The sequence below is a fragment of the Poecile atricapillus genome, chromosome W (assembly GCF_030490865.1).
Source record: "Poecile atricapillus isolate bPoeAtr1 chromosome W, bPoeAtr1.hap1, whole genome shotgun sequence".
Classification (NCBI taxonomy): domain Eukaryota; kingdom Metazoa; phylum Chordata; class Aves; order Passeriformes; family Paridae; genus Poecile; species Poecile atricapillus.
Genome location: NC_081288.1, coordinates 107,820,928 through 107,846,919, shown reverse-complemented (window position 1 = coordinate 107,846,919; position 25,992 = coordinate 107,820,928). Strand labels below are relative to the sequence as shown.

The 25,992-nt window shown below is 40.4% G+C and overlaps 2 protein-coding genes across 3 annotated transcripts; both read left to right on the top strand.

The window, feature by feature from the left end:
- Positions 1 to 383: 383 nt before the first annotated feature.
- LOC131592033 (protein ERGIC-53-like) lies at positions 384 to 10,960 on the top strand. 2 transcript variants are annotated; one of them, XM_058863274.1, is made up of 13 exons: positions 384 to 599; positions 1,422 to 1,576; positions 1,660 to 1,767; positions 2,231 to 2,292; positions 2,908 to 3,007; positions 4,203 to 4,326; positions 4,661 to 4,719; positions 5,315 to 5,447; positions 6,249 to 6,442; positions 6,550 to 6,620; positions 8,798 to 8,948; positions 9,657 to 9,778; positions 10,806 to 10,960. In XM_058863274.1, the coding sequence occupies exons 1-13, from the start codon at positions 416 to 418 to the stop codon at positions 10,840 to 10,842; spliced, it is 1,500 nt and encodes a 499-aa protein (XP_058719257.1). In that variant the 5' UTR covers positions 384 to 415; the 3' UTR covers positions 10,843 to 10,960. The 2 variants fall into 2 exon arrangements, with proteins under 2 accessions (XP_058719257.1, XP_058719256.1); XM_058863273.1 differs by having other exon boundaries at positions 6,246 to 6,442.
- A 5,234-nt stretch (positions 10,961 to 16,194) lies between these two features.
- On the top strand, positions 16,195 to 24,200 carry LOC131591900 (complexin-4-like). The gene is made up of 3 exons (XM_058863014.1): positions 16,195 to 16,379; positions 18,308 to 18,395; positions 23,612 to 24,200. Exons 1-3 carry the CDS (start codon positions 16,213 to 16,215, stop codon positions 23,837 to 23,839), a joined length of 483 nt encoding a protein of 160 aa, XP_058718997.1. The 5' UTR covers positions 16,195 to 16,212; the 3' UTR covers positions 23,840 to 24,200.
- The last annotated feature ends 1,792 nt before the right edge of the window (positions 24,201 to 25,992 follow it).

Here is a 25,992-nt window from a genome sequence, read left to right as displayed (position 1 = left end):
GAGAAACAGTGTGGATTTTCCTGAGGGACTTCCGACTACTCTGCAAATGAACTGAAAAGAGCCCGTGGAATTGCGGTCTTCGCTAAAGAAGTAATATTAAGGGTAAAGAACAGATTATTTATCTGACATTTTGTGCACTGTTAGCGGCTCGCAGCTGTCCGAGGCCGCACGAATGAGGTGGAGCCGCACACCACTTCACAGCACGCAGCCCCTAGGAAATTCACCGAGAGGGACCGGGATCGGGGCCACACTCCGACCGTGCCCTCAGCCCGGCCCCGCCCCGCCCTCAGCCCGGCCCCGCCCCGCCCTCAGCCCGGCCCCGCCTCTCCCCCCGCCCCGCGCGCGCCCGCCCCCGCGGTCGTCCAATCAGGGGTCGCCCCGCTGGCCCTGTGCATCGCCCGGCTGCTCGGCCAAGATGGCGGCGCCGCTCGCCCCGCTGGTGCTCTTGCTCGCCCTCGGCCGCCTGGCGCTCCCCGGCGCGCAGGCCACGGAGGGCGCGGCGGCTGCGCCGCATCGGCGCTTCGAGTACAAGTATAGCTTCAAGGGGCCGCACCTGGTCCAGGCGGACGGCACGGTGCCGTTTTGGGTGCACACGGGCAGTAAGTACTGGGCGGGGGTGGCGGGCCGGGCCAGTGGCGTTCCTGAGGCGGAGGCAGCAGTGTCCACTCGGGAGACGCGAGGTCTCGGGAAGAAGCCGCGGGCGAAGCTGGCCGTGGGTGCCGGTCGTGCCCTCGGGCTCCACGTGGCACTGGAGGCGCGGAGGAGATGCTGCGGTGGCGGGGAAGTGTCCGGGCCCGCCCGGGCTCCCGCCCGCGGTGCGCAGGCACCTGTGGCCTCCTGGTGTGGTGGCCGCGGGCACTGGGTGAGAGACTCGTGGCGCTGCCGGAAAGTGCTGATGTGTCACTGCTGCCGCGCTCCAAGTCGACCCGGGCCGTGCCGACAGAAAAACTGTTTGGTTTGGTCGTCCCAAAGCTCGGAATGCAGTGTGCCTTGGCAAATAGGACTTGGTGGAACAACGTTCGTACGGTTTCTGTGTACTCTGGGTTAGGCGTTCCGTTGTGCTCCGAAAGGCTGGCTTGTTGCCCTTCCTGAGTGTCCCCCCTTGTCAAAGGTGTTGACATTTACAGTTCCACCTTCACAGTCTCTCTGTAGTAACTTCTGCTGTGGTTTTGGTTTTTGTCAGACTTTAACTTAGTTGCTACTGTTTAATTCTTAAATGTAACCTTTTTACTTGACATTATGCTACGGGTGACACGAGGGAAAATGTCTATAGATGAGGTTTTTTGCCCCTGCTTTTTCAAGAAAGTAATTCCTAAAAGAAACGTTATTTAATGCAACCAAATGAATCTCTCTCTGAATGTATGCTTCTTGTTCTTTTACACTGCTAAACAGAAAGTTAGAACATCTTGTTTCCTTTCTAGATGCCATCCCAAGTGCAGATCAGATCCGTATAACCACCTCCTTGAAAAGCCAGAAAGGCTCAGTGTGGACAAAAAACAAATCAATATTTGAATATTGGGAAGTGGAAGTGACCTTTCGAGTTACAGGAAGAGGCCGTATCGGAGCTGATGGATTGGTAGGAGCAGTTTCATATAACTGAGAAAAATAAATGTGCTTTAAAAGTGAATCTTGACTTAGGACTTTTTGCTTTCTTCATAGGCAATCTGGTTTACAGAAGAGCAAGGCTTGGAAGGTCCTGTTTTTGGCGCAGCTGATAAATGGAACGGTGTTGGAATTTTCTTTGATTCATTTGACAATGATGGAAAGGTTGGTCAGAAGAAAACTCTTATAGCAAAGATGACAAAGTAATTTCCTGCCTGTTGAGGATAAAACTAGGATGTTGTTTTCATGTTCCTCCCCTCTTTTACTTCAAAGGGATAAAATAAAATAGTAGAGTTTTCCTTATACTGGGAACCCAATTTCTATGTGCGTCCTCAGAGATGCTCTTTGTCTTGGAAGAAATCTGCCTTGAGTAGCTCGGCAGCAAAGATTTTGTAGCAGGATGTAAGAGGATGACAGTTGCTGTTTTCAGTTCTCAGTTTTCTAGTCCAGAATGATCCTGAAACAATAGTGTCAATAGTACGTCTGCTTTGGTGCTTTTGCTTCCCCTGCACAACTTTGCCTTGCTTTTAGACATTTTAGTCTGATTTTAGTAGAAGGCTGTCAGAGATGTTGCTGATATTTCCCCTCAAATTAAACGATTCCATTTGTGTGCCATTTCTTTTCTTAGAAAAACAATCCTGGCGTTGTTGTTGTAGGCAACAATGGAAAGCTGCTGTATGACCATCAGAAGTAAGTTTATTTTCAGTGTTATCGCTGAATGCTTGCTTTTCAATGATGAAATATTCCATGAAACCTTTTGAGAAGCATTATAAAGGGTTCTTTCATGTGAGACTTTATTGTTTTCTTTACATTTGAGGGTTTCTATTTGTTAAAACACTGCTTTGGCAGTAACAGCAGAGAAATTGGCAACTGATGGATATTAAGTGGCATATGCCCTTTGGGATGGATGAACTCAGGTCAATATAGGTACAGTACAGACTATTGCTTATGGGGGTCCTCCACACACAGCTAATAACTAGCATAAGTGTCTAGCTCGGTTGGTGCAGTCACTATAGCTTATTTCCATCTAGGCTCCCAGATGCAGGAATATATCTGAAAATTATATCTCAGAATGTATCTTAAAAAACCATATTTCTCCATTGCTGCCTTCCCTCTGAATTGTGTCCTGTGTACAGCATGCAGTATTGGAGATCCCTGCAGAAATCTTAGTGCAATTACAGAACAGCCTTGGAAAAGCTTGCAGATTGAAAAACTGAGATGAGGTTGCTTGGTGAGAGTTGGACACGTTTGGCACAGCTGATTAATCATAACACAGAGCTCTATCGATGATCTCTTTCTGCACAGTGATGGATCCACGCAAGCACTGGCATCCTGTCAGAGGGACTTTCGGAACAAGCCCTATCCTGTGCGAGTCAAGATTGCATACTACCAAAAAACACTGACTGTAAGTCTGAAATAACTGAATTACTCTTTTTCAGCTTCTTAAAGGTGAGACTGGGTTTTCGCAGAGTTGTAACAAATATGTCGGTTCCAGTTTTGGTAATGGAGGCAGAGGTTGGAAGGAGGTGCTGTGTTTAAATGCTACACAGGTTCTTTTGGCTGCATGAGAATGCAGGTATTGCTGATTTTTCTAATGTGACTTAGGAAGCAGTCGTGCAAACACACTCATAATGTGCTCAAACCCTTCTATTGCTCTTGACTTGCCTGGAGAGGTGTCCCAAAGTCAGGAGCTGTTTAGGCTGCAAATGATTGAGCAGCTTCTGAGCTTGGTATTTCTTAAAATGATCTAAGAGTTGCAGAGGGTTTTGTAACTGATATTTTAACCCAAGGTTCTTGAAATGTGGCTAAAAAATGAAAACTATTTAACAGTAGATTTAAATTTTCTACTTGAGGATTCTCACATCCAAAAAATAGTAGGGCTTTGAAGACTAAAGATTAAAAAGCACTGGTATATGGGAGTCTTTAAGACTTCTTAAATACTATTCAGCTGATTGTGAACTCTTTCTAGATAAAGAGAAAAAAGTACTAATGTGGTGCCAGGTTGTGAAAGCTACAGAGTATGTGTTTGTTGGCTTCTGATTCCTTTGGAAGGGTGCTGTTCATACATTCACAGGTAGCAGTCATAAAGTGCAGAGCTATCGTTTTGTAGTAGAAGTTTCTCTAAATGTAAACATGATTGCACCTAGAAGAGGGCAGACCTTGTACTGTGTTGTAATGGGAAAAGCTGCCTGTCAGTCTTGAATGAGAGTTAAATTTCAGCCTCCAAGGATTCTGTTTTCACCTGGGCCCTAATGCCTCGTCTAGGAGCTTCTTTGTCCCAGATGTTGCTGTTAAACTTGGCGGTTCTCTTTTTCCTCTGAGGTTGCATTTGCAGAATCTCCCTAAGCTTTGAATCAGAACTGCAAGGGATGACTGGTCTAGATCAGGTCTGTGTTGCCCAGAACATTCTTAGGATGTGGTTTTTTGCAAATAGAATGCTTATGTAAAATGTTGGTAAAATGTCTCTCTCAGAAAATAAATAGCTTTTGGTTTCTGGTATGAGCTGCTGAGTTATCCAGTAAATTGTATTTTGTGAGCATTACTGCAAATTGATGAAACAACACAAATGTGGTGAAAATCCGAAGTGTTTGTCCTTTCAGGTATTAATTAATAATGGCTTTACTCCGGATAAAGAGGACTATGAATTTTGTGCCAAAGTGGAAGATATGGTGTTGCCATCACAAGGATACTTTGGAATATCTGCAGCCACAGGGGGACTTGCAGGTGGGAAATGTTAAAAATTATGGCAAATGCTGTGGGGACTTGCAAGGCTTGCAAGAGAGGTTGGTTGGGTTTTTACTACTAGTGTTGATCCATGATACCAATTTTCAGCCATGAAATTAACCCTCTTGCAGTCCCAAATTACTGACATGCTTTGGCCTTTTCCTGACTCCAGCTAAAGAATTTTTGTTTTTTCCTGACAAAGCCCCTGTATAGTCTCATTCCTCATTGCACACTTTTGGAAGGATGCTATTTTTGGAGATCCTTTGCAAGTGGAAGAGTGGCTTGTGAATTGCAGACGTCTGTAATGTGGTTTTGTTTTGTTTGTTGAATACAGATGACCATGATGTGCTGTCATTTCTGACCTTCCAGCTGACTGAGCCTGGGAAGGAAGCAGTAAGCATTTTTATGCATGATTAGTAAAATATTTTATTGTGCATGTTATCTTATGTGCAGCATCAGATTATGGTATTTCCTCTTAAGTCACAGGATTCAAAGTTCTGGTGAAAAGTGAAACAATGCTATGGCATGTAGCTGTGCTGTCATTTGGTTTAGAAAAATTAAACTGGTATTGTAATATTTCAGTAATATTGTCATTTATATTCTCAAGACCAGAATTCTGGAAGCACCACTGAAGCAACAAAACTTGTGATGTTAAATCAAACCACTACAGAGTACATTTTCTTTTGGAAGTGGGCAAATATCTGTTCTCACTTTCAACTTTTCCTACTTCTAGAATGATTCTGTACTGCTAAACAGCATTTATTCTTGTAAAACTTGTTTTAATTTTTTATTGGGAAAATTTTCTATTTGATCTCCATAGGAATATGTGTTTTTTCACTTCAGCTAAATGTATGAATGTGCTACAGTAATTTTGTTATGTGTTCACATCTGAAATCTGAACAGCCTTGCTGCAGAGTCAGTTGTGTTGAGTGGGGGAGAACATGAGAAAAATCTCACATGTGCCATTCCTTCCAATAATGTTTTTAAGCCAACGCCAGATGCAGAAATCCCTCAGAAAGATAAAGAGAAGTATCAAGAAGAATTTGAACACTTTCAGCAAGAATTAGATAAGAAGAAGGAAGAATTTCAAAGGGAGCATCCTGATGTACAAGGACAACCAGGCAAGTTATTTGAGCTATTTTTCAGTTATCCAGGAAAACATTTGTCTTCTAAGGAAGAACTAGGGATACTCTAGCTGATCTTGCTAAGCTCCCACTGACATTACTGGCATTATTTTAAAATTTTTAATATGTTTCCTGTTTCTAAAGTTATTCTGGTGGTGCCTGGATTGAGATGAAAACAAATGACTGGAAAAATGGTGGGAATTATGAACAAGAAAAGGGAGAGAAGGTCATGCATCCCTCTGTAAAGGGGTGATTAAGAAAGCATGGTCTTTTCACTATTTAAAGGACATCTTTTTGGTCTGTTTCTGCACGTTCATAGAAAACTTTTTTTAAAGGTGAGCTAGTGCATATCTTGGAATGTGTGCTTACCATGGAAAAGCTTTTTAATGCTTGCCTAATGCTGGGCAGGCAATAACCTGATTATTTGAAAATATAATGGAAGCCATTTGTTACTTCCGTGGATTTTAATAGCTGTATGTGACCGCAAATACTCTGGGAATGTACTTTGGGCATCTAGACTTGGAATTTCAGGTCGTCATCTTTGTTGCACGGTGATAAGCTTTGACTGTTCTAAAGGTCCTATGTGTTATTTTGATCTGTGTTTTTGAGATACTAGTTCAGCTTTTCTTTGATAATAAATAATCCCTTTGCCACAGAGTCTTTTGGACTTTGGGATGGTGAAGTTGTAGGAGAAAGTAGACGGATGTGGATATGTTAAGGGAGCAAGAAGAGTGATCCAATGCAATTTGTGAGGAATGTGCACATGTGTAAGAACCCCCTGTGCTTTTTTCTTAGCAGCAGATGATGTTTTTGAAACTGTGAGTGATCGTGAACTAAGGCAAATCTTTGAGGGGCAGAATCGAATTCATTTGGAAATCAAACAGCTTAACAGGCAACTGGACATGATTCTGGATGAGCAGAGGAAATATGTCTCTGCAGTCACCGAGGAGATTGCCAAAAGAGGAGCTGGGTTTCCAGGTCAGCAAGGACAGGTAAATAAAACCCATGGTGATTCAGAGCCCAGCCTGATTTCAGCAATTGGGATCCATTTGTTTTTGCCAAGGTATGTTGATCTTTTTCCTCCCCCTGCCCCTACTAGGTTTCACAGCAAGAGATAGAGACAGTTGTGAAAACCCAAGAAGAGGTCATTAGACAAGTAAAGGAAATAAGGTAAACACTTTCCAAATATTATGGTTGTGTTTTGAATTTTATGATTTCCATTTAAATCCTGTGTATAATTTCAGTGGGACAATATTGGCAAACTTGATGTTTGTGTCAGTTCCTTAGTGAAGACTCTCTGCATATATTTAATTTCTGTAATAAAGTCAGTTCATGCCCCAAGGATTGCTAAGTGCCCCAATTTGTCTCTTTTTTATCATGAAATTCCACTTCAACAGATAAGTTCAGCCCTTTTAAAAACAATGAAGTAAAACTCTTATCTTGAATGTGCTATACTGCTAAAATAGATTTGTGAAGATGCTTGTGTTTGATTGGAATGTCTCAATACTTCTTTTAAGATGTTTTACTGTCGCTGTCTTAATCAGAAATGGCTTTAAGCTGGTTTGGCCCTTCATTTGTAGCAGCTAAAACATTCCTTACCTTGTGTTAAAAAAAAGGAGGAAAACAATTCCTTCAGTTGTGCTTTTTTTCCCCCCCTGTATTAGTTTAAGGGCAGCTCTTGTGATTTATCTAAGTAGGTCAGTTTTTTGTAGAATGAAGATTACAGTGCTTCCATTTTTGCACTTGTTCTTCCACAGAAGCTTTTATGTTAATATTCTTGAGAAATCTTTATACCTTGCAAGCAAATTAGATTTTCTTGTTAACATTGGCAGTCTGCCCTTTTAGTGACTACTTACCAGCTCGGAGTTTGTGTAACATCATCTTAATACTTTTCTTAGATTAAAGAAATGCTTTATTTAGAGAGAGAAACAAACAGCCCCTTGGTGCATTGCTTGTCATCCCGCAGGAAAAGGACTTAGGGGCCAAGTAATTTTCTTGGCAAGATTGTGGATTTCTTAATCACCTGATTACAGAAGAATCTTATATGTTCCTACAATAGAAGCTGTCAGCAGGGTGTTGTTAATGCAAAAGTCAATATAAATTCAATTTGATACAGCCCATGTCTATTAAGGGAAGTTATTTTGCTTTTAACAAAGACTGGATCAGACCGAGGGAAGGTGGGTGCGCAGATTTCCGTTCATTATGTAGAGATGGTTCTGTTAGAGAAGAGCCAAGTGAGTGTCCCACTCGTGTTGTAGCACTGTGAGGTGTGGAAAGACGGAATTATTATCAGTGGTTATTAGGCAGTGGGCATGATGGGTTTGTTAAGATAAAACCTTCCAGTGAGAAATTTACTTCTAAAATATATTTTTATAACACTAATTGCAAGTCCAGGTAAATGAAAAATTGTTGACCATTCTACAGAGAGTTAGGAGTGCTCCATGAAAGCATTGAAGTATGCTCCTGCCTGAACCAAATGGAAAGTTTTAAGTAAATTAAAAAGAAATCCAAAGGCATACATTTTGATTGTCTATTCTGTTAATAATGAAGAGATTATCATTCACATGATAAATATTTTAGCTGTAGAATAATCCTCTTTGCAACTCAAGAAAAACAGCACAGTAGGGGAAAATTATATAAACATATTGATTAGAGATTAAGGTTTTTTCTCTCATTGACTAGTTTATCTCAAACCAAATTAGTTATGAAACCTCAACTTTTTCTGGATTTAATTTCATTTGTTGTAGAAGCAAAATGAATTCACAATAAGACAATATTAAGTATTATGACAATGCAATGGGAATTGAGTTCCTCATATAAGTGGTAATCACGAAACAAGGATGTATCTAAATCTTTTCTTATCCCTAAAGCCTCTTCCTTGTTTTTATTTCTTACATGACTGCTTTTATTTATATTTATTTATTTGTTTGTTTGTTTATTTTTCAAACAGCTTTTGGGTTTCTTCAGAGATTGCATTAAACTCTGCTGATCCTAAAGCCTTGGCAGGCACCTCAGAACTCTGGTTCTATAGCCCTCATCAATTCAGGCAGGCAAAGCAGATGTCTGGCAACGGAATATTTGCTAGTTCTTATTCTCAGCGTGGCTGAGAGATGGGGCACTCTACAATTGGCAACTGTGTGCACAATTAACTATTTTTAAAAATCATAGTTTAACTAAAGGATTATTTCTTGAGAGGTGCTCTTGGAAGCTAGAAAAAAATTGCTGCCTTTTGGTGCAACTATGTATTTCAGCCTAATTCTAATGAACTAAAAGCTGTGCAGAATAACTACCGTTTGTAGAAAAGCTGCTGCGTGTTGAAAGCCGGTTTGTTATTTATCTTGTTTCAGAAGTTCTGTGACTGATGCTCTGAGATCCATCAGTGGGGCTCAACAACCTGGCACTGCAGGAGTCTATGAAACAACTCAGCACTTCAATGACATCAAAGAACACCTTCATGTAGTAAAGAGGGACATAGAGCATTTAGTACAACGCAACATGGTAATTTATGTGCTGGGAGTGTAAAGCATAAGCATAGCACGGCTTTCTTTGGCTGTTAGTAAAAAGCTAGGATGAGCCAGCATACAATTATGCAATTTAGGGAGCAATTAATCGTTCATTAAGCTGTTTCACTAAAACTATGCTGCCTTGACCTGACTGCATGATCTGGGTCTTGATGAGAAGTTTTGCACAAAGAGCATGATTTTTAGTCTAATTTCCTGTGGAAACAAGGTCAAGCAATTAGGTTTTCTGGGTGCTTTTTTTTTTGTGTTTGTCCCCCTGCTTAACAGCTCTATACAGAGGAGATTCTGTGGTGCTTCTGCACACAGGGGAGAGCTTTAATCAGGCAGGCTCTGCTTAAGGCTTCTTAAAGCAAAAATAAAAAGACTCCATTCACATTCAGGAGTACCTTAGTCTAGCCTAGGTAGCAATTAAGCTGAATTAGCTTATGATTCGTAGAAGGTCCTTGATTAATTTACCATATATATGTATTCTTTCCCATATAATCTTCAATTTAACATCAGGCAATTTGTATGAGAAATGTAAAGGTGGAAGGGGAGAGTGAGATGAGGAGTAAGATTATTTTTCAGAGGACTGTCGTTTCTCTCCATTTTCTGCTTGTGCTCTGATTTTTACATCACATTGCAAAGCCCTTGTTTTATAAGTCTTTTGATGGGATGTCTTACTTACTCTTTCCTTGGTTTTTAGCCGTCCAGTGAGAAACAAAAGTGTCCAGAGTTCCCACCGTTTCCATCCTGCTTATCTACAATGCACTTCTTCATATTTGTGGCAGCGCAAACTGTGTTACTCATTGGTTATGTCATGTATAGGTAAGTCTTGTATGCCTTAAAGACAGCAGGGCAAATAGTTTTACAACTGCTGACTGATAATGCCATTGGAATGGTATCATTGTGTTAAGCTTGTTAAAACAAGCAATCATTCAGATTGGAAGAAACCTCGGGAGGTCTCCAGTTCAATCTTCTGCACCAAGCGGGGTCCACACTGAATTCAGACAGGATCACTTGGGGTTTAAACTGGCCAGGCCTTCCAAACCTCTAAGAATGCAAAGTTTATCACTGTCCCAGAACCCACCAGAAATATTGAATTATCATAATGAAGTTTGGTTTATTCTACCCCCACTCACCCACTTGTATCAAGTGGGAACAACAGAAGACTGTTTTGTCTTTTTTTTTAATTATTTTTTTTTTATCTAAGCTAATTGAGATAGTCTTTCTGTTCTCTTCCACCTCCTTGTGATGTCATAATGTTGAAATCCTAATTGCATTGATGAAAATGACAACCTCCATGCTTGGTAGTCCTTTTGCCATCAGCTGGAACGATGTTTTCCAAGACAAAAAGGAGCTGGTCCCCTCCAGTTCTCTGTGATGCGTTTGTAATTCCAGCACCTGGATGTGTTTGATCCACAGTGTCAGTATCTGTATGCACTAAGAAAATTAATCATCTGTGCCAGAGGGAAAAGGAAATGCAGCTTAATTATTTCCCTGCTTAGTTGCATGGGTTTCCTTTTCTAAGATGATATTTAGGCCAGTCAGATACTGAGAAGCTTCAGAAAATGTTGAAGAGTATTTTAAAAGTCAGTTTGTTTGTTCTTTCATTGTTTCTGGCTTGTGTCCAGAATGTGTTTTGTTTTGTTTTGTTTTTTTCCTTTTGTGTCTAATGCAAAATTTGTGAATAGAAAAAATTACATTCTGTTTTTGTGACATGACGTATATTTTCTCTAAGTCTCTATTGATAAGGAGTGCAATCTTCTAATCCTCAAATAAATGAAAATGTAAAGTAGTTATCTAGTTTCAAGTTAAAAAGACTTGAAGAATTCTTTTCTGCCTTTTCTTTCAGGAGCCAACAAGAAGCAGCAGCCAAAAAGTTCTTTTGATGACCTGTTCCTGATTTGTGTGTACATAACAGCAGTCTGTATGCACAGAAAATTCTACACTTCTGTAAATGAGGGAAATTTTAGTGTTGGATACACTTCAATATTATAAATTATTGAATTTTGTTGAATAAAATGAGTTTTCATTTAAAATGTTGATGCTAAAAACAGGGAGCAAATGCTGGATGGGGGAAAACTGTGCACCCTATCTAGGTCTGTGTTTTCGGCTGACTTTTTCATAAAAAGGCAAACTCCGCACTCCTCTGCTGTTGTTAAGATTCCAGAGGAGGAGTTGAAACACCCAGGCTTGGTGTTTGTTCAGAGTGTGAATTGCAGATGGATGATTTGTGCAGAAAACTTGCTACTAAGTGTCCTGACATAGCAGTTAAAACAAAAGAGAAGAAAAAGAAGGTAAAAAAATTCCAAACCTCAAAGAACCGTTCTTATGTGGGGTTTGGGTTTTTATTTTGGTGGGTAAAATTTGATTGTAAACATTTTATTTGTTTACCACTTAGATTTAGCAGTTTAAGAATATTTTAGTTCATTCTTACTTAAACACTTTTTAATATGTGGACACAAAGACAGGCCTTTAAGACCCTGACTCTTGATATCTGATGTAAAAAATCAGTTATACAGAACATGCAAAGTAAGGCTTCTCTCCCTGTTTGGTCAGTGAGAGAAAATGTGATAAAGCAGTTTCTTCAAGTATATTGTGGGGCTGATTTCTCTTTTCATAGTTTCAAGTCTGTCTGTAATTTTTTTGGGAGATTTGTGGAACCTTTCCAGCCAAGATGATTGCTTCATCCATCTTCCAATCTGATTGTATCAAGGATATGTTTAGTGTGTGAATTTGTCTTTACTTTTCTAAAGCTATCTTGTGTCTTTCACGTATCAGGTACAGATGCTTTGATTTAAGTCATTACATGGTGAGTATTGTAAACTGCAGGTATTGAATGTTAAGTATTTCTTCACAAACTTGCTTCAGACATGTTTGTTAATATGTAGAACCAGTATTTTGTGTCAATTCCTGCTTGGATAGCAAAAGCATAAGACTGAACATGTGATTTTGATACTGCTTATGAAGTGAACATTTGCTTCAGGAAAAAAAGAAAGCAGAGGGCCCAACTTAGGAATGTGAAATTAATTAATTTTGCGTTGTTTACATATCTGTGGTAACTCTGTCCTTGAGTTGTATGTAGAATTAGAATAAGTATTCCTATGGTTTCCTAAATTCTATAAAATACACAAATACATCAGGATATTTCACTTAGAACTGTTAATTTTTTTTGAATCTGCAAAAATTATCTGTAATATGACTACTCCTATAGCATTTCTACAGTCTGCTCCCTTGGAGTGCAACATGTGCTGCCAAATTCACTGTAATGAAGAACACTTCAGTATTGTGCCTGTCAGTTTGGAGAAATGATAAATCTATGCAATATATTTTGTTACTTCAAATACAGTGTCCAAAAGGTGAATGTGTTATACTAAGAAAATTATACTGGCTACACACCAATTAACACATCTGCAGTATGGAGGATACTACAAGTGGTGTAGCTTTATAGATTCATTTCTAAATCTGAGCAGAATTTGCTGTACTAATGAGAGAAACTACTGCCTCAGGCTAATCAATGAATAAACAACTTTTCAGATAAAGCAGAATAACACATTGGAATTTATCTCTTCAGTTCTCTCAACACCAGCAAATATTCCCAGGTGCCTTGAGTCTAAGCTATTACAACCTTGACTCTTGTAATGAAACTTAATATATTTTCTTAAATGGTTCTGAAATTTTTCAGTGGTGTTTCCTTTCAGTTGCAGACCTTCTTGCATTGGTGCAACATCCAAACACAACTTCTCTCACAGCAGGCTTTGCAAAACCCCTTATGCAGAAAATATTTTGATAAATATCTGGCAGAATGAGGAGCAGTTCTGGTGTGTCAGTTGGAATGAGCATGGATTTTTGTTACTGTGAATTTACCCACACATTCCTTTGATTTAAAACTTGAACAGCCCATACTTCTGTTTGTTTGGTTAGAAAGAAGAGCAGGTTGGGGGTGTTGTCGAGAGGGAAACTTGAAGCCTACAGTTTTCTCTTCAAGAGGAGGCTACTGGACCAGACATTTCTCCCATGTGCAATAAGAAAACTTCTGTGGTAGGGAACAAAAGGTCTAAATGGAACATCAGAAAAGTGGTAACGTTGCTTCATGATTCATTTCACAGTTGTCTCCCCCTGGAGCTTCCATAAGTCACTGGATCGAAAGAAGACTCACAGCTGCCCAGCTCAAATTTCATCCTGTCTGTTCTTGAAGTGATAGCAGCAAATTAGGATTTTAAAAATATTCTTCAGTCAATGTGGCCTCCTGTTAGGTTTTTTTTCAACAGTGACAGTGTGTTTGATTCTTATCCAGTAAGATTTCACAGCTATGAGGAAAAGACACCTTGGAATGCAGTTGGACAATATTAGGGAGAACAAATTATATTTGAATTGTGGATGATTAAGTGCAAATATTTGACAATGACAAGATAATGGGATTGTACTGGTGGGGGTTTATTAAGCACATGGTCACCCCTGAATCTTTCACAAGTCAAATGCACAATACACTTTGTAAATGACCTGGTTTATGGTTTGTAAATTAACTGCTCTGGTTTGTGACTTCTGTGGGAAGAAAATCTGACCTTTCTCAATGGATCAATTACTGTAACACCAAAAATTCTTTTTTTTTTTTTTATTACTATTTTAAATTCAAACAGCTGACAGTTTCATGTTTGTTTCTGACTGATGTAAATTGATACTTGGAGTTCAGAGATAACCTTATTTGAATAAAGGTGCATATTTTTAGTAAGCCTTTTTCTTTTCTTTTGGTACATGTCCATGAATTCTAAGCAAGTGTATTTGAAGCATCCTTTACCCTTCATTCAGAGTCAGAACACTTACAGATCTGGGTTCAGTTCTACCTGACAGTGGGGAGTTAATGGCATTCTGACTCTGAATTCCCTCCTTGTCATTTTTCCCCAGTAAGGAGCACATTTTTTAGCAAGTGGAGGAGAGGAATTTTAAATCTATTCAAGCTGACAAAACCCTAAAATACTTCTTTCTGATGGTCCAGCTGCTAGAAAAGGCAACATCCTCTTGGTAGAGGGATGAAGTAAGGGGCAGAACCCTGGTTCTTTCAAGAACACCTAAGTATTTTTGCATTATGTGACTGATAGGAACACAGAATCTAGAAAAGTTTGGGAATTTGAATGGCATTTTTGGGCTGGCCTCCCTCTGGAATTTGCCTGTTTAAGACTGAATTCTGTTGCTGGGATTAGAGATCCATGTGTTCCTTGGGTATGGAACACAGGCTTTTATATATCACCCACTTTCATCATATATAACAGGAAGAGAGTCTTTAATTTTGATTTCACTTAAGCTAGAGGGAAAAGACATAGATTTAAAGCAAAGGAAACGGCAACATGAGTACTTAATTAACAGCTGTCTGTATGTTTTCATGAAGCCTGTGTTTCCTGTCATCAACAAAAAGCAGTAAGTTTTTTAATTTCAATAGAGCACCTGTCTGAAACAGAATTACTCTGGGAGTACTGGCTGCGTTGTGCTTTTTGTCAGCAGCCTCTCCTGTGTTTCTCAGCAGCTTCAATGCCAATAGGCCTTGCAACTTTTAAAGCCCTTTTTGTTATCTTTGATCTCAGAATTAACATGGGAAGGCCTTTTGCTGATTGCAAGGTTGAGAGCTGGAGAGCAAGACCTCTCAGCAGTCCCTCCCTAGTCCAGTCCTTGCCTTTCTCAATCTTGTGAAAGCATCACTTTTAGGCACAAAATTATGTTAGAAACATTTCTAGAGGGATCAAAGCCTACAGCAAAGTCAGGGAAGCTTCTTTACAGTAAAGACCAACAGCACAAAGCTTAACAGGTATGACTTCCCATACACTTGGATAAGACCCTGGAGACCTAACACTAAAAATCAGTGTTTGCAAAGTTCCAGCTAGGAGAATTTTAAATAGAGATGAAGCAGTTGTTACTTAGAATTCATGATTATGAATGATAGTTTCAAAAAGAAAGTTAAGGTTTCTTGTTTAGTCACTAATAATCCAGGATTTCTGAATGTTCTGTGGTTTTGCTTTTTGCTTTTGTTGTTTTTTTGGTAATAGTAATAGGTCTGCTTTAATTAGAAAGGCTGTAATACAGATTAAGGCATTAAGCAAACTGGAATCCTTCCATCTCTCAGTTCTCATTGAAATTATGAGAATGCTGGGAGAACCATTTAGATAATCAAAATTCCAGAATGTTGCATTATGGCATGTGCAGTCAGGGCAGTAGGATGAATGCTCAAAACCCAAACTCATGAACTTTGGGAACCTAGTGGGTGATTTTCTTTCCGAAAATAGTCTATGACCTAGGTAGCATATCCTGGAAATGTTTAGCTGAGTAGACTTGGTGAAGCTAATGATGTGGCTGAAGTTTTGAAAGATGAGGACCTAGAGAAACAATCTACACCCAAAAGATATCCAGACTGTTTTATGGCATACAGATTCAGATTTATTCATCCTTTATTAGCAATTAGGATTAAAAACAGCAGATGTTTTATGCAGCACCAAAGTACAAGTTTAGAGGGAGACAGCCTGGGGAAGAGCTGACAGAAACCCAAAAGAACAGTAGGAAGATCTGACTTGTTTTCTGTGGGGTTTCTTGAAATAAAGTAATCATAACTTTGATAACTTAATGTAACTCATAGCTTAATGAGTGATACCTTGTTCATCTGCAAGATAAACCAACTATATGAAAAGGGGCTGAAGAAAAAACACACAATATATTTCTGTCCAGTGGGACAAAATATTAACGGATAAAAAGAATCAGGGGTTTTGCTTAATGAAGACTTGAAGTTTTCAAATCTCAAATCTGAGGGTTTTCCACTCAGTAGCTTGAATTTTGCTGTTTTACTATGGTTATTGAATCAAGCAGGTTTTCAATTCAGATCCAGGGAATGTTGTGATCTCTCTGAAAGTAAGAGCAAGCTACAAGACTAAAGATGTCAAAATGCTATTGCACACTGTAATTGATTTTTGTGTGTGTGCAATTAGCTTAAGATATTAATGGAAAAAGTAGGTAGTTGCATCTAATGATTTTTTTTTTTTGAGTAATCTGAACCATCTGCCTCTATATATTAAGGAGTTCTTTCTTTAATCCAGATTATGGCTGACAAACTGGTTTTGGCATTCACGTTTCACTAGCACTGTGCCCTTGAAGAGCTGATGTGGTTGTAGAAACTCTCTTGCTTACAAACTGTTGTGTTTGAAAACCTATTTCGTTTGGCTTTCTTGTAGTTGTTTTCTTACAGCTCTTTTTTTTTTTTTTCCTTTTCTTTTGAGAGGATGGCCTTTCTAATGAAAAGTATGTTGAGCAACCAGGTAAAGAATTTGGGACTTGGAGGTGGAGGGGAAGAAAGCAAAGAAGAAAGCACTCCTTCTGATCCAGCAGCAGCTGCAGGAATGACCAGAGAGGAGTATGAGGAATATCAAAAGCAAATGGTTGAGGAGAAGTGAGTACCTGTTCCCTTATTATGAGTACGGGGCTGATTCTTGGTAACTTTGTGCAGATAAAAATAACCCCAAAAAAAAGCCAAACATGCAACTCTTCACTGATTTTTTTTAAAAAGCAGATGAATCTTTGATAAAAAGACTTTGCAAAATAAAAGTTCCTCAACTGGAAATTATAAAATATTACATTCCCTCTTCCTGTTCCCCCTCCCCATCCTGCAACTCTTTCCTATGCTTTCCTGCTATCTCCACAGCTTGATATGCTGGACTCATTCCTAGGTGATGTTACTTTATCTTGAAAAATTTTCCATGATGTTTGTAGTGCAGGATTTAATTCTCAAATGTATATGATTTGTTCTCCTAGAACTCCATGTGGAGTACACTTTCAATATGTAATATTTCATTGTCCACATTTATTAGGGCAGACTTGACAAAGCACTGAGTGCTCATTTATCTTGAGCAAAGGTTTAAGATGGTTATTTTTTTTCTAAAATCTACTAAATAAAGCAAAACTTTAAAATCAATTACGTCTCAATTTTGTCTGCAAAGACAATCTCTATCACTTGCTGTGTTTATAAAAACAAGTAAAATGGAGGACTTGGCATGTGTAGGAATTCAAACCATGCATAATTATAAATAAAACGATTGACTTTTAAATCTCTAATGCATCTGTTCCTCTAATGGTCAATTACATAATGGTTGTGTAAATCCTTCTTGTAAGATGATTATAGGTGCCAGGTTAACGACTGATGGAATTTGAGGTATCCAGGTCTGTATTTAGCATCAGACATTTCTATCAGGAAGCCCTGAAGAGGTGTCATTTGGTCTGAAAAAAAAAGCACAGAATGTTTTGCTCTGCCTTTTGTCAAGGGATATTTAAAAGAGAAATGACCACTTGCTGGCAGGAAGATGCTTTATGGAGACTGAGAAGAAACACAGGATTCCTGGGAAAGGGAAATGCCTGGGAAAGGAATTGCTTCTATATTGGTTTTAAGTGGGGCACGTGTCCTTTCCCTGCTGAATTGTATTGATGAATCAGGGCAGGAATACCCCTATATAGGATAGAAAGAAACTCTAAGAAAAAAGATCATCTCAGGATGAGATTTGCTTCTATGTTAGAAATCTCTGACATGGACAGAGCATGTTCCTGTTTCAGGGCTCCCTGGATTTTGCCCGGTGTTCAGCTGTGCAGGAGTGGAAACACCAGGAAATGTGCCTTGCTGAATTTGTGCTCAAGCAGTTTTGAACCCGCTACCAGCCAGGCTTTGGGTTCTTCTCAGATTTTAGGTTGTTTGTGGGGGCTTTGTTTTTAGAGGGAAAGAACTCCAAAAATTCATTTTGGAAGTAGAGGAAAAGTAATATTTCATTTTGGAAGCAGAGGAAAAGTAATATTTCATTTTGGAAGTAGCTTTTATGCACCAAAATACCTATACTGAAACAAGATCAATTTTGCAATAGAATTTCCCTTAAAATCCTACCAGGGAATAAAGAAATTAAAGGGAGAGGGGGATGAAAGGTGAGTATTATCAAATGTTACCAAAAATATTTGAGGAGACACATTTTTCAAATAAATACATATGTAATTAAAAAAAAAAAAATGGTGCAGACTGGTTCTTAAATCTAATGAAAACATTTTATAAAATCACAGATTAAGTCTGTGCTTTTCCATACAGCGAAGCTTTAGAATTCATTGCTCTTGTGAAACAATGAATGCACAAAGAAAGACCAGGAAAATTCACAGGTGACAGAAGCACAGGAAGTGTGACCCCTTGGCATCACTTTATTGGTATTACTCCTTTTGTGCCTTTGGACAAGTTACTTACCTTGGGGAATAATTCCCGTGTGTAGCTTTTTGCACCCAAGCAACTGGTTGAGTGCAAAAGATTGTTTTTATTAGTATCTTGAACAAACATTTTTTTCTGATTTCCAGGATGGAAAGAGATGCAGCATTTGCACAGAAAAAAGCAGAGCGAGCCGTTCTAAGGGTTCACCTGAGAGAAAAGTACAGACTGCCCAAGGTAAGCCTGTAGCTCATCAGTTCATCTAGTCCAGAGGCCAAATTCCAACCGATTTTAAACTGCCCATTACTTTTTCTTTAGTGATCCTGGCACTGTCAAATATTTCCAGGAAAACCAAAATATTGAAAGCAAAAGCCTCAAGCAACTTATTTAAAATATTTTAAATCATTGTGTTATTTTGTAATCTTCTGCCATGGACAGGAGAGAGGTAATACAGGACAGAGTACTCTTTCCAGGGCTTTGGATCACACATTTGCTCTGACCCACCACTACTGGGAAGATGTTGGCATATTTAATTTATACCCTTTAAGGATATGTGTGATGGTTCTTACCAATTTGAGAGTTTATTTATATTACTCACCTGCCAACTCTGAGTCATTACCACTCATTTTCTGATCAGTACTTTCCAGTGCTTTTTGATTGATTAAAATGGAGGAAGGTAAAGAATCCATCTCCTGTAAATTTAACTCCTAAAAACTGTAGTGCTTAATCCAAACAAGTCATTTAGGGACTCAGCAGCAGAAAGAGACCAGCACTTGTAGCCTCATCTAGCCAAACTTTAAAATAGGCATTTAAGGTGGGGTTGGGTCACCTCCCAGTGGCTGTGTCTCTTCCAGAGGGAGGCCAGGTTGTCACCTGGTGAACTCAGGTAAAATGTATTCCACCCCTAAGAGCCTGGCTGGTGCTGTAGCTGGACAACATACCCTGAGGGTGTTTAATTACAGAAAGATTAATTATGCAAAAAAATTAAGTCCAAGTTTTTAAGTGATTGATTGGATTGGAGGCCTAAGTCTCTAAACAGCAGCATTTTAATTAGCAGCTGAGGAGTAAAATATCATTAGGCTTTGCTTTCCTTTTGGAGGCATATGCTGAGACAACTCCTGAGCAGCATTTACCCAGCATCTCATCTGCACTTTCATCTCCAAGAAGGATATCTGCTTTGGAAAGCTCCAGTATACTTGAGTGCCCAGGTCTCAACTAAACATCGGTGGAGCTGTGTGTCTCTGGTTTTCAAATTCTCCCGCTTGTAGTGCATTTTTCAGCTCGAGATGGTGTCCAGGTCACCAATCCCCCTTGGCTGAGCACCTCATAGACACACAAGGATGCAGCGGTGATCTGACCCATCTCCAGCAGGGTCTTGGCTTTGGCATGTACTAAGTGCTCTCTGGGGCCATATTTCAGTAATAACAATGGAAGATTTGTCTCCAAGGTAGGAGAGTAACTCTAAGCCAGAAAACAATATTGCAGGATATGTTTCTCTACATTTGTTTCTCCCTATGGCATTTCTTGGTTTTCATCAGCCCTCATGAAAACATGTTATAGCAGGAGGAAAACTAAATTATTACATGCACGCTGTATGTCTCTGAAAAAAAATTCAATGCTTGTGATACAACATTCTGGCAGTAAAATGCTCTCAGACTTCTGATAATGCATTAAATATTTTGAAAATTGGAAGTCATTTCAGGTAGCCTAGTATAGCTAGAAACACTGAATATTACAAATATCAGTCAGGCAAGCATTTAAAGTAAAAACATGAAATTCAGGACTAAGCAGGGCCCCCTTTGCCATGTAAAATCTAAAGCTCCGTGCTATCTGGGCCAGATTTATAAGAGAAAGTAGACCCTTAATGAACCTAATCCTATTAACAGAGATGTCAACTTAAGTTTGTCATCAGAAAGATGTTTTTAGCCATGAGACATTTTATCTATGGACAACTTTTTCATCTTTGGCATATTCAGTGCATCACATTCATACAAAACATTAAAATATATAAATTCAGATATTAATATTTTAATAATAATGTTGATTTTTAATTTATTTTTTTTTTAACTCACCAAACTCTGTTATCCACTTGCTGCCTTTTTCCTGATTTGGGATTCAAGAATCAATGAATTTCTGCAAGGTCTAAACACAGGGGCATGAGTTGATGAGGAGCTGTGGAAAAATGGAGTCCCAGTGCAGCTGTCAGGAGGGAGCCATCCCCACTCAGCAGTTCTGTGCTCCAAGCTGTGATCTCTGGATTCTCTGAGGCTGTTTCTGGAGAGGCAGGCTGCTGGTTCCAACATTTGGCTCCTCATACCTACTTGTGAGGTACCTGCAGCCCTTCAGCGGCCTGTGTTGGTGCTGGATGGTGGTGCTGCTGTGTTGCTAATTTAAGTCCCACCTACAGGTCAAAGCAAGGTGAACTCTGATTTTTTATGTTGCTTGTGCATTATAGGTGATGAATCACAGGATAAAGTCTGAAGTCAGCTACCTAAGGATCTCTGCACATCAGCATAGGTAGTTAGGCATAAAGAAAGCAGAATATCACACAGCAAAGCTGGAAAAAAGTTTGGTTCCCCTGGACATTAGTCTGTGAGCTTTGATCTTTTTTTGTTTACAAGCAGACTTCATATAAGCAGTGTTGAACCAGCATTTGGTCTTCTTTGCTCCTTAAGCTGTACAGAAGGCTTTAACATCATTGTTCAGAGAATCGAAAGTGCCATTTTACAAGCAATGCCAAACTTTGATTGTTCTTCTCCCTGCCTGGAGTGCGTAGTCTTCCTTTGAGGGAGCTTGACAAAATTTTTAGTAACAAAAGCTGTCTCTCCTTGAGGGAGGTTTCTTTTCCTGCCCTGCAGGCATGGAGCTGTCTAATGTTAAACAGTATCCTTTACCTGTGGGAGCCAGAGAAGGAATTTCCCCTGTTGTTATCAGATGGTGACCATCTCCTGCTTGCACTATCTTAATCTTTCCTCTCTCTCACACACACCTTTTTTCTCATTTCTCTACACACTTAATGCTACAAAATAAAGTTGGTGTCTTTGAATTGGACCTTTGCACCTTAATTTAGGCAGAGGACTTTACCACCAAATTGTAACAAAGCAGGTATTTAGACAGTTTTCTGCTTACACCTACCTGTGTATCACTGTGTATGTAAAGAACTCTATTGCATCTATAGCAAAACAGATCTGGGACTGACTACATCAGATGCCTAATCAGGGCCAAAAAAACATTACCATGCACTCGGACTCTATTGCCTATGCTCTTGAATTGTCAGAATAATGTCTGACCCAATTTTGGCCTGGGCACTCTCCCAAGTAGTTCCCACGGCCAGTTTGGGAGTTAGGCATTTCCAATCGGCAGTTAGATGGGACCACCCTGTTTGGTAGGGCGACAGAGTTCAGTAGCATCCCAGTGGGTTTTTCCAGGCCAGTTGGCCTTGGGGCAAGAGACCGGTGCCAGGCATATTTGATTTAGTAGAATAGATGTTGCTTCTGTGTTCACTTTTCCATTTCAAATCAAAGTAAACAAGAATCAAATGCTCACATTTTAGAAGAAAGAGAGAGGCCATACATGTATCATGTGGTTCTTTGCTTCTTGTTGAGCAACCCCACCCTGTTGAAGCTCATTTTAGGTCTGTTAAAGCTAATTGTCAAGTGGGTAAAGGCAGGTAGCTTGGGCAGAATTGTACTGCTTTAGACTATATCTCAATGTATTCTTTTTCAGTCAGAGAACACTTTGAAGCCCCAAACTGTGGCACATCACATCCCAGACTTCCATAGGACAGTGGGTTTTGGTGCAAGAACGTGTCAGACAATTGTTCACGTTGCCAAAGACATGAATCACTACAGTAGCGTGCAGTGATAATACCTTAAATTAGAAATAATTCTAAAGGAAAGAACGTTTGATAGTCTGATTAGGGGCACTTTTTCAGTAATTAACATTTTTTTATAATCCCCTACTGCTACTGTTAAGGATTTCAAAAGGGCTAACTCCTAACTCCTCTGATAGCCATCAGATGCTGAACGAAAGCTTAACACAATTTGTCCTGCTACACAATCAATAAAAAATACCTCTTCTGTTTGGGAGATTGTTTCTAGCTCTCACATATCTGACTGCAGCAACCTTTACCCAAAAAGGTGAAGAGATGTCCTCGCCCACTTTATCCACATAGCAGTAATAATCCTGCTAGAGCGCTCCACAGTTTCACAGGATATATTGGGGAAAATCAGATTAAAGGTAGTACAGTCATTGCAAGCATAAAGTGTGGAAATATGGCACCATAAATAGTGGTTATGAAGCTGAACACCTCCAGTCTTCCTGTCCTCGCAAAGGCCTGCAACAACACAGATATTGCTCATATATGTCCCTGCATTCATTTGTCCTTTCATTCATGCAAAACCCAGACTCCTCACTCTAAAAAACACCTCCTGCTGATAGCATTGCTGCTTATTCATATCAGGCCTTTGCTGCTGTCATGCTTAATTTTGGAGATGTAATGAGGCATTAATGCTTATCTTTGATGTGTGAACTGTGTCAAAATACCCCGTTCTTCTGAGCTCTGGGTCCATCAGAATCCACCAGAAAACGTGAACAAAATCACCATTGTTTGAAAAATTGACATAATCCCACTGATGGAGTGTTTCAGTGGGCAGGCAGGAAGCGTGTGCAGTGCCTACTGCATCTCAGCCCGTTTAATTGCTTAACCAGTTTCTTCTCCTGTCTCTTTTTCTTTCTCAGACTTGCAACCAACCTCCCTCCTCTCTTTTATTGTCCAAGTTCTCCTATTACCCCGCTTACCAGCACTGCAACACTGATTATGTGCCAGGCAGCCCCTGCTCTTTATCACAACTCAGAGACCAACCAGAGACCCAGAGAGAGTTTAGACATAGTTTGGGAAGACGGGGGACCCTTTTCCCAGTAATTCATTCTGAAGTTTAGTGCATCTTTCTTCCAGAAGGCTTCAGTTTGGTGCTGATACCTAAAAATCACCCCACCCCCTCAGCAACTGAATAAAGAAATGGTACCACAGCTTTTCTTAAGCTCTTGTTTCATTGACCAGAGGCAGACAGGCACAGCAGCTGGCAGGCTTGGTAGTGTCCTGCAGCATAGTTTTGGGGGATACAAATAACTTGGAATGGAATTCCTGAACTATCAGCATGGCAAAGATTTCTAAAATGACAAGTGACACTGAGGGCTTCAGTTTTAACAGTGCTGAAGCCCTTCAAAGAAATATAATTGACATTGCCTGAAAAATTTTAGAACTTTCATGGAGGCTGATTGTGGCCCTGAATTCTTAAGTTGCACCCAAAAAATTTGACTGAAAAATCTGTGCACCTGTTTTGGTTCTCCCTAAAAACAAACAAACAAAAAAAGAGCAAATCAAGAGGCTCATTTGTAGATCCTGGGAGACCAGAAATACTCTCATCTGCTGGTTTTGTTTCCTGCTTTAGAGCGAATTGGATGAGAATCAAATACAGATGGCTGGAGATGATGTGGGGTTGCCAGAAGACCTTCAGAAGATGGTGGCAGAAGATCAGGAGGAGGAAGAGGACAAGGACTCTATCCTAGGCCAGCTGCAGAACATCCAGAATATGGACATGGATGCCATCAAAGAAAAGGCACAAGCCACCTTTACTGAGATGAAACAGGCAGCTGAGCAGAAATGTTCTGTGATGTAGAAGAGCCACCACTGCCCAAGGGCTGTAACTTCAGTCTTGTGTTGCTGGGGCTGCAGAGGGAGAGCAGGCAGAGGGATGCACATAGCTTTGTAGCATTCAGTGTAAATATAGAAAAGTGATGAGAGAGAGACTTAAAACCCTGAGGGGAGAGTAAAAATTTACCTGCTGGGACTGCCTAGAAGTTAGAACTGATCCTCAGTTTTGAACAACTTTTTCCCCCATGGAAAAAATGTCTTTAAAGAAGTTAATATAGGGGGGAAAATGTGCCTTTTTCCATTTTTTCCATGTGATTGAGATGCTATTAAATGTGTCTGTTTGAACAAAATTGTACTTCTGATACATCACACAGAGGTAATCGCTCATTTAATCCTAATTTCAGAAATAAACATGTATGTTTCTTATAAAAACATGTCTGTTTCAAACATCTTGAGGCAAACACAGTGTTCAGATATTCACATTTTCTGCAAAACCTTGATTTTTTAAAATCATCTCTGTACTAAGTATAGCAAAAGGCAGAAAGTGAAGCATGTAACTCAACAGCTTGGGTCAAAAATGTCATATACACTGAGTGGGGACTTGTAGGAAAGTAAGGCTTGGTGGCTCTGGAACAGTGCAGGCTTCTCCAGTCTGCTTTTATTTCCTAGCCTCTCAAAAACACTTCAAACATCAAGGGACAGCAGTGACTCTCTGCTTGTCTGCTCTGTGTGCCAAATTCTGGGGCTTGGGGTACCACCACAAGGCTAAAACCAGCTCCCCATGCTGATTCTGGAAGTTGTCTCCATCGAAGGCTAAACGTGGAAGGTTATGCCAGGGTAGGGCACCTAAATCTGAGGAAAGGCATAGCTCACGCTAATGTTAAATCTGCCTGTGTTTATGGGACAATGCAGGCTGCTACTCCCAAGGGATTCTATAAAATTAATGGCTTTGTAAGTTCTCCAAGAGCTAGCCTGGGAAATAAATTTGGAAATTAATACATGTGGCACCTTCCTACAGGTTTATAAGTCTCTTTTACTCTCTGTCTTTCTGTCTCCAAACATTCAAGTAAAAATATTAATTTTAAATTAACAAATGTACTAAGTATGATTTATATCCTTCCTTCCTTCCTTCCTTCCTTCCTTCCTTCCTTCCTTCCTTCCTTCCTTCCTTCCTTCCTTCCTTCCTTCCTTCCTTCCTTCCTTCCTTCCTTCCTTCCTTCCTTCCTTCCTTCCTTCCTTCCTTCCTTCCTTCCTTCCTTCCTTCCTTCCTTCCTTCCTTCCTTCCTTCCTTCCTTCCTTCCTTCCTTCCTTCCTTCCTTCCTTCCTTCCTTCCTTCCTTCCTCCCTCCCTCCCTCCCTCCCTCCCTCCCTCCCTCCCTCCCTTCCCTCTTTGTCTTTTCCTCCTCTCCTCTCCTCTCCTCTCCTCTCCTCTCCTCTCCTCTCCTCTCCTCTCCTCTCCTCTCCTCTCCTCTCCTCTCCTCTCCTCTCCTCTCCTCTCCTCTCCTCTCCTCTCCTCTCCTCTCCTCTCCTCTCCTCTCCTCTCCTCTCCTCTCCTCTCCTCTCCTCTCCTCTCCTCTCCTCTCCTCTCCTCTCCTCTCCTCTCCTCTCCTCTCCTCTCCTCTCCGTCTCCGGTATTGGTTTGTGAAGTGCACAAGACACAACCACAGCACACTCCAGGTGGAAAACCACTCTGTGCTGAGCCCCCCTTGCCTGCTTTGGGTCATGTCCTCCAACCCCATAGAGCAGTGGGGGCTCTGCCAAGCCCCAGGGTGTTACAGGGCTTTGTGGAGAGAAGTTAGTCATCCCGTGGATCCTGGAAAGCCCCATCACCACCAGGGAGGATCTCTCTCCAGGAAGAGGTACAGGGAAAGTCTGGATAACACAGGTTCCACAGGTAAAGAGGAGTCACCCACAGCTACATGGGGACAGTGACAAGGGACAGACAGACACACCATCTCAGGGAGGATGTGAGCCTGTGCTATGCCCGCAGTGTTTTACCGGTCATTCGGAAAGGAGGTCAAATTCTCCTTTTGACAAAGTCACCTCTGCAGTGAGGCAGAAAGAAGGGCAAGGGAGAGAGGTTCCCCTCCCTCCTGCTCAAACAGCTGCTGGGTGCCAAGGTGGCAAGGGAAGTCCCCCTACCACCTCCTGGTGCACTGACACAGACACTGAGATACAG

Coding starts and splice junctions, on each gene's coding strand:
- LOC131592033 (XM_058863273.1), top strand. CDS start 416: ATGGCGGCGCCGCTCGCCCCGCTGGTGCTCTTGCTCGCCCTCGGCCGC. Junction 5,448..6,245: donor TGATGTACAAGGACAACCAG/GCAAGTTATTTG, acceptor CTTTTTTCTTAG/CAGCAGATGATGTTTTTGAA. Junction 8,949..9,656: donor ATTTAGTACAACGCAACATG/GTAATTTATGTG, acceptor CTTGGTTTTTAG/CCGTCCAGTGAGAAACAAAA.
- LOC131591900 (XM_058863014.1), top strand. CDS start 16,213: ATGGCCTTTCTAATGAAAAGTATGTTGAGCAACCAGGTAAAGAATTTG. Junction 16,380..18,307: donor AAGCAAATGGTTGAGGAGAA/GTGAGTACCTGT, acceptor TCTGATTTCCAG/GATGGAAAGAGATGCAGCAT. Junction 18,396..23,611: donor AAAAGTACAGACTGCCCAAG/GTAAGCCTGTAG, acceptor TTCCTGCTTTAG/AGCGAATTGGATGAGAATCA.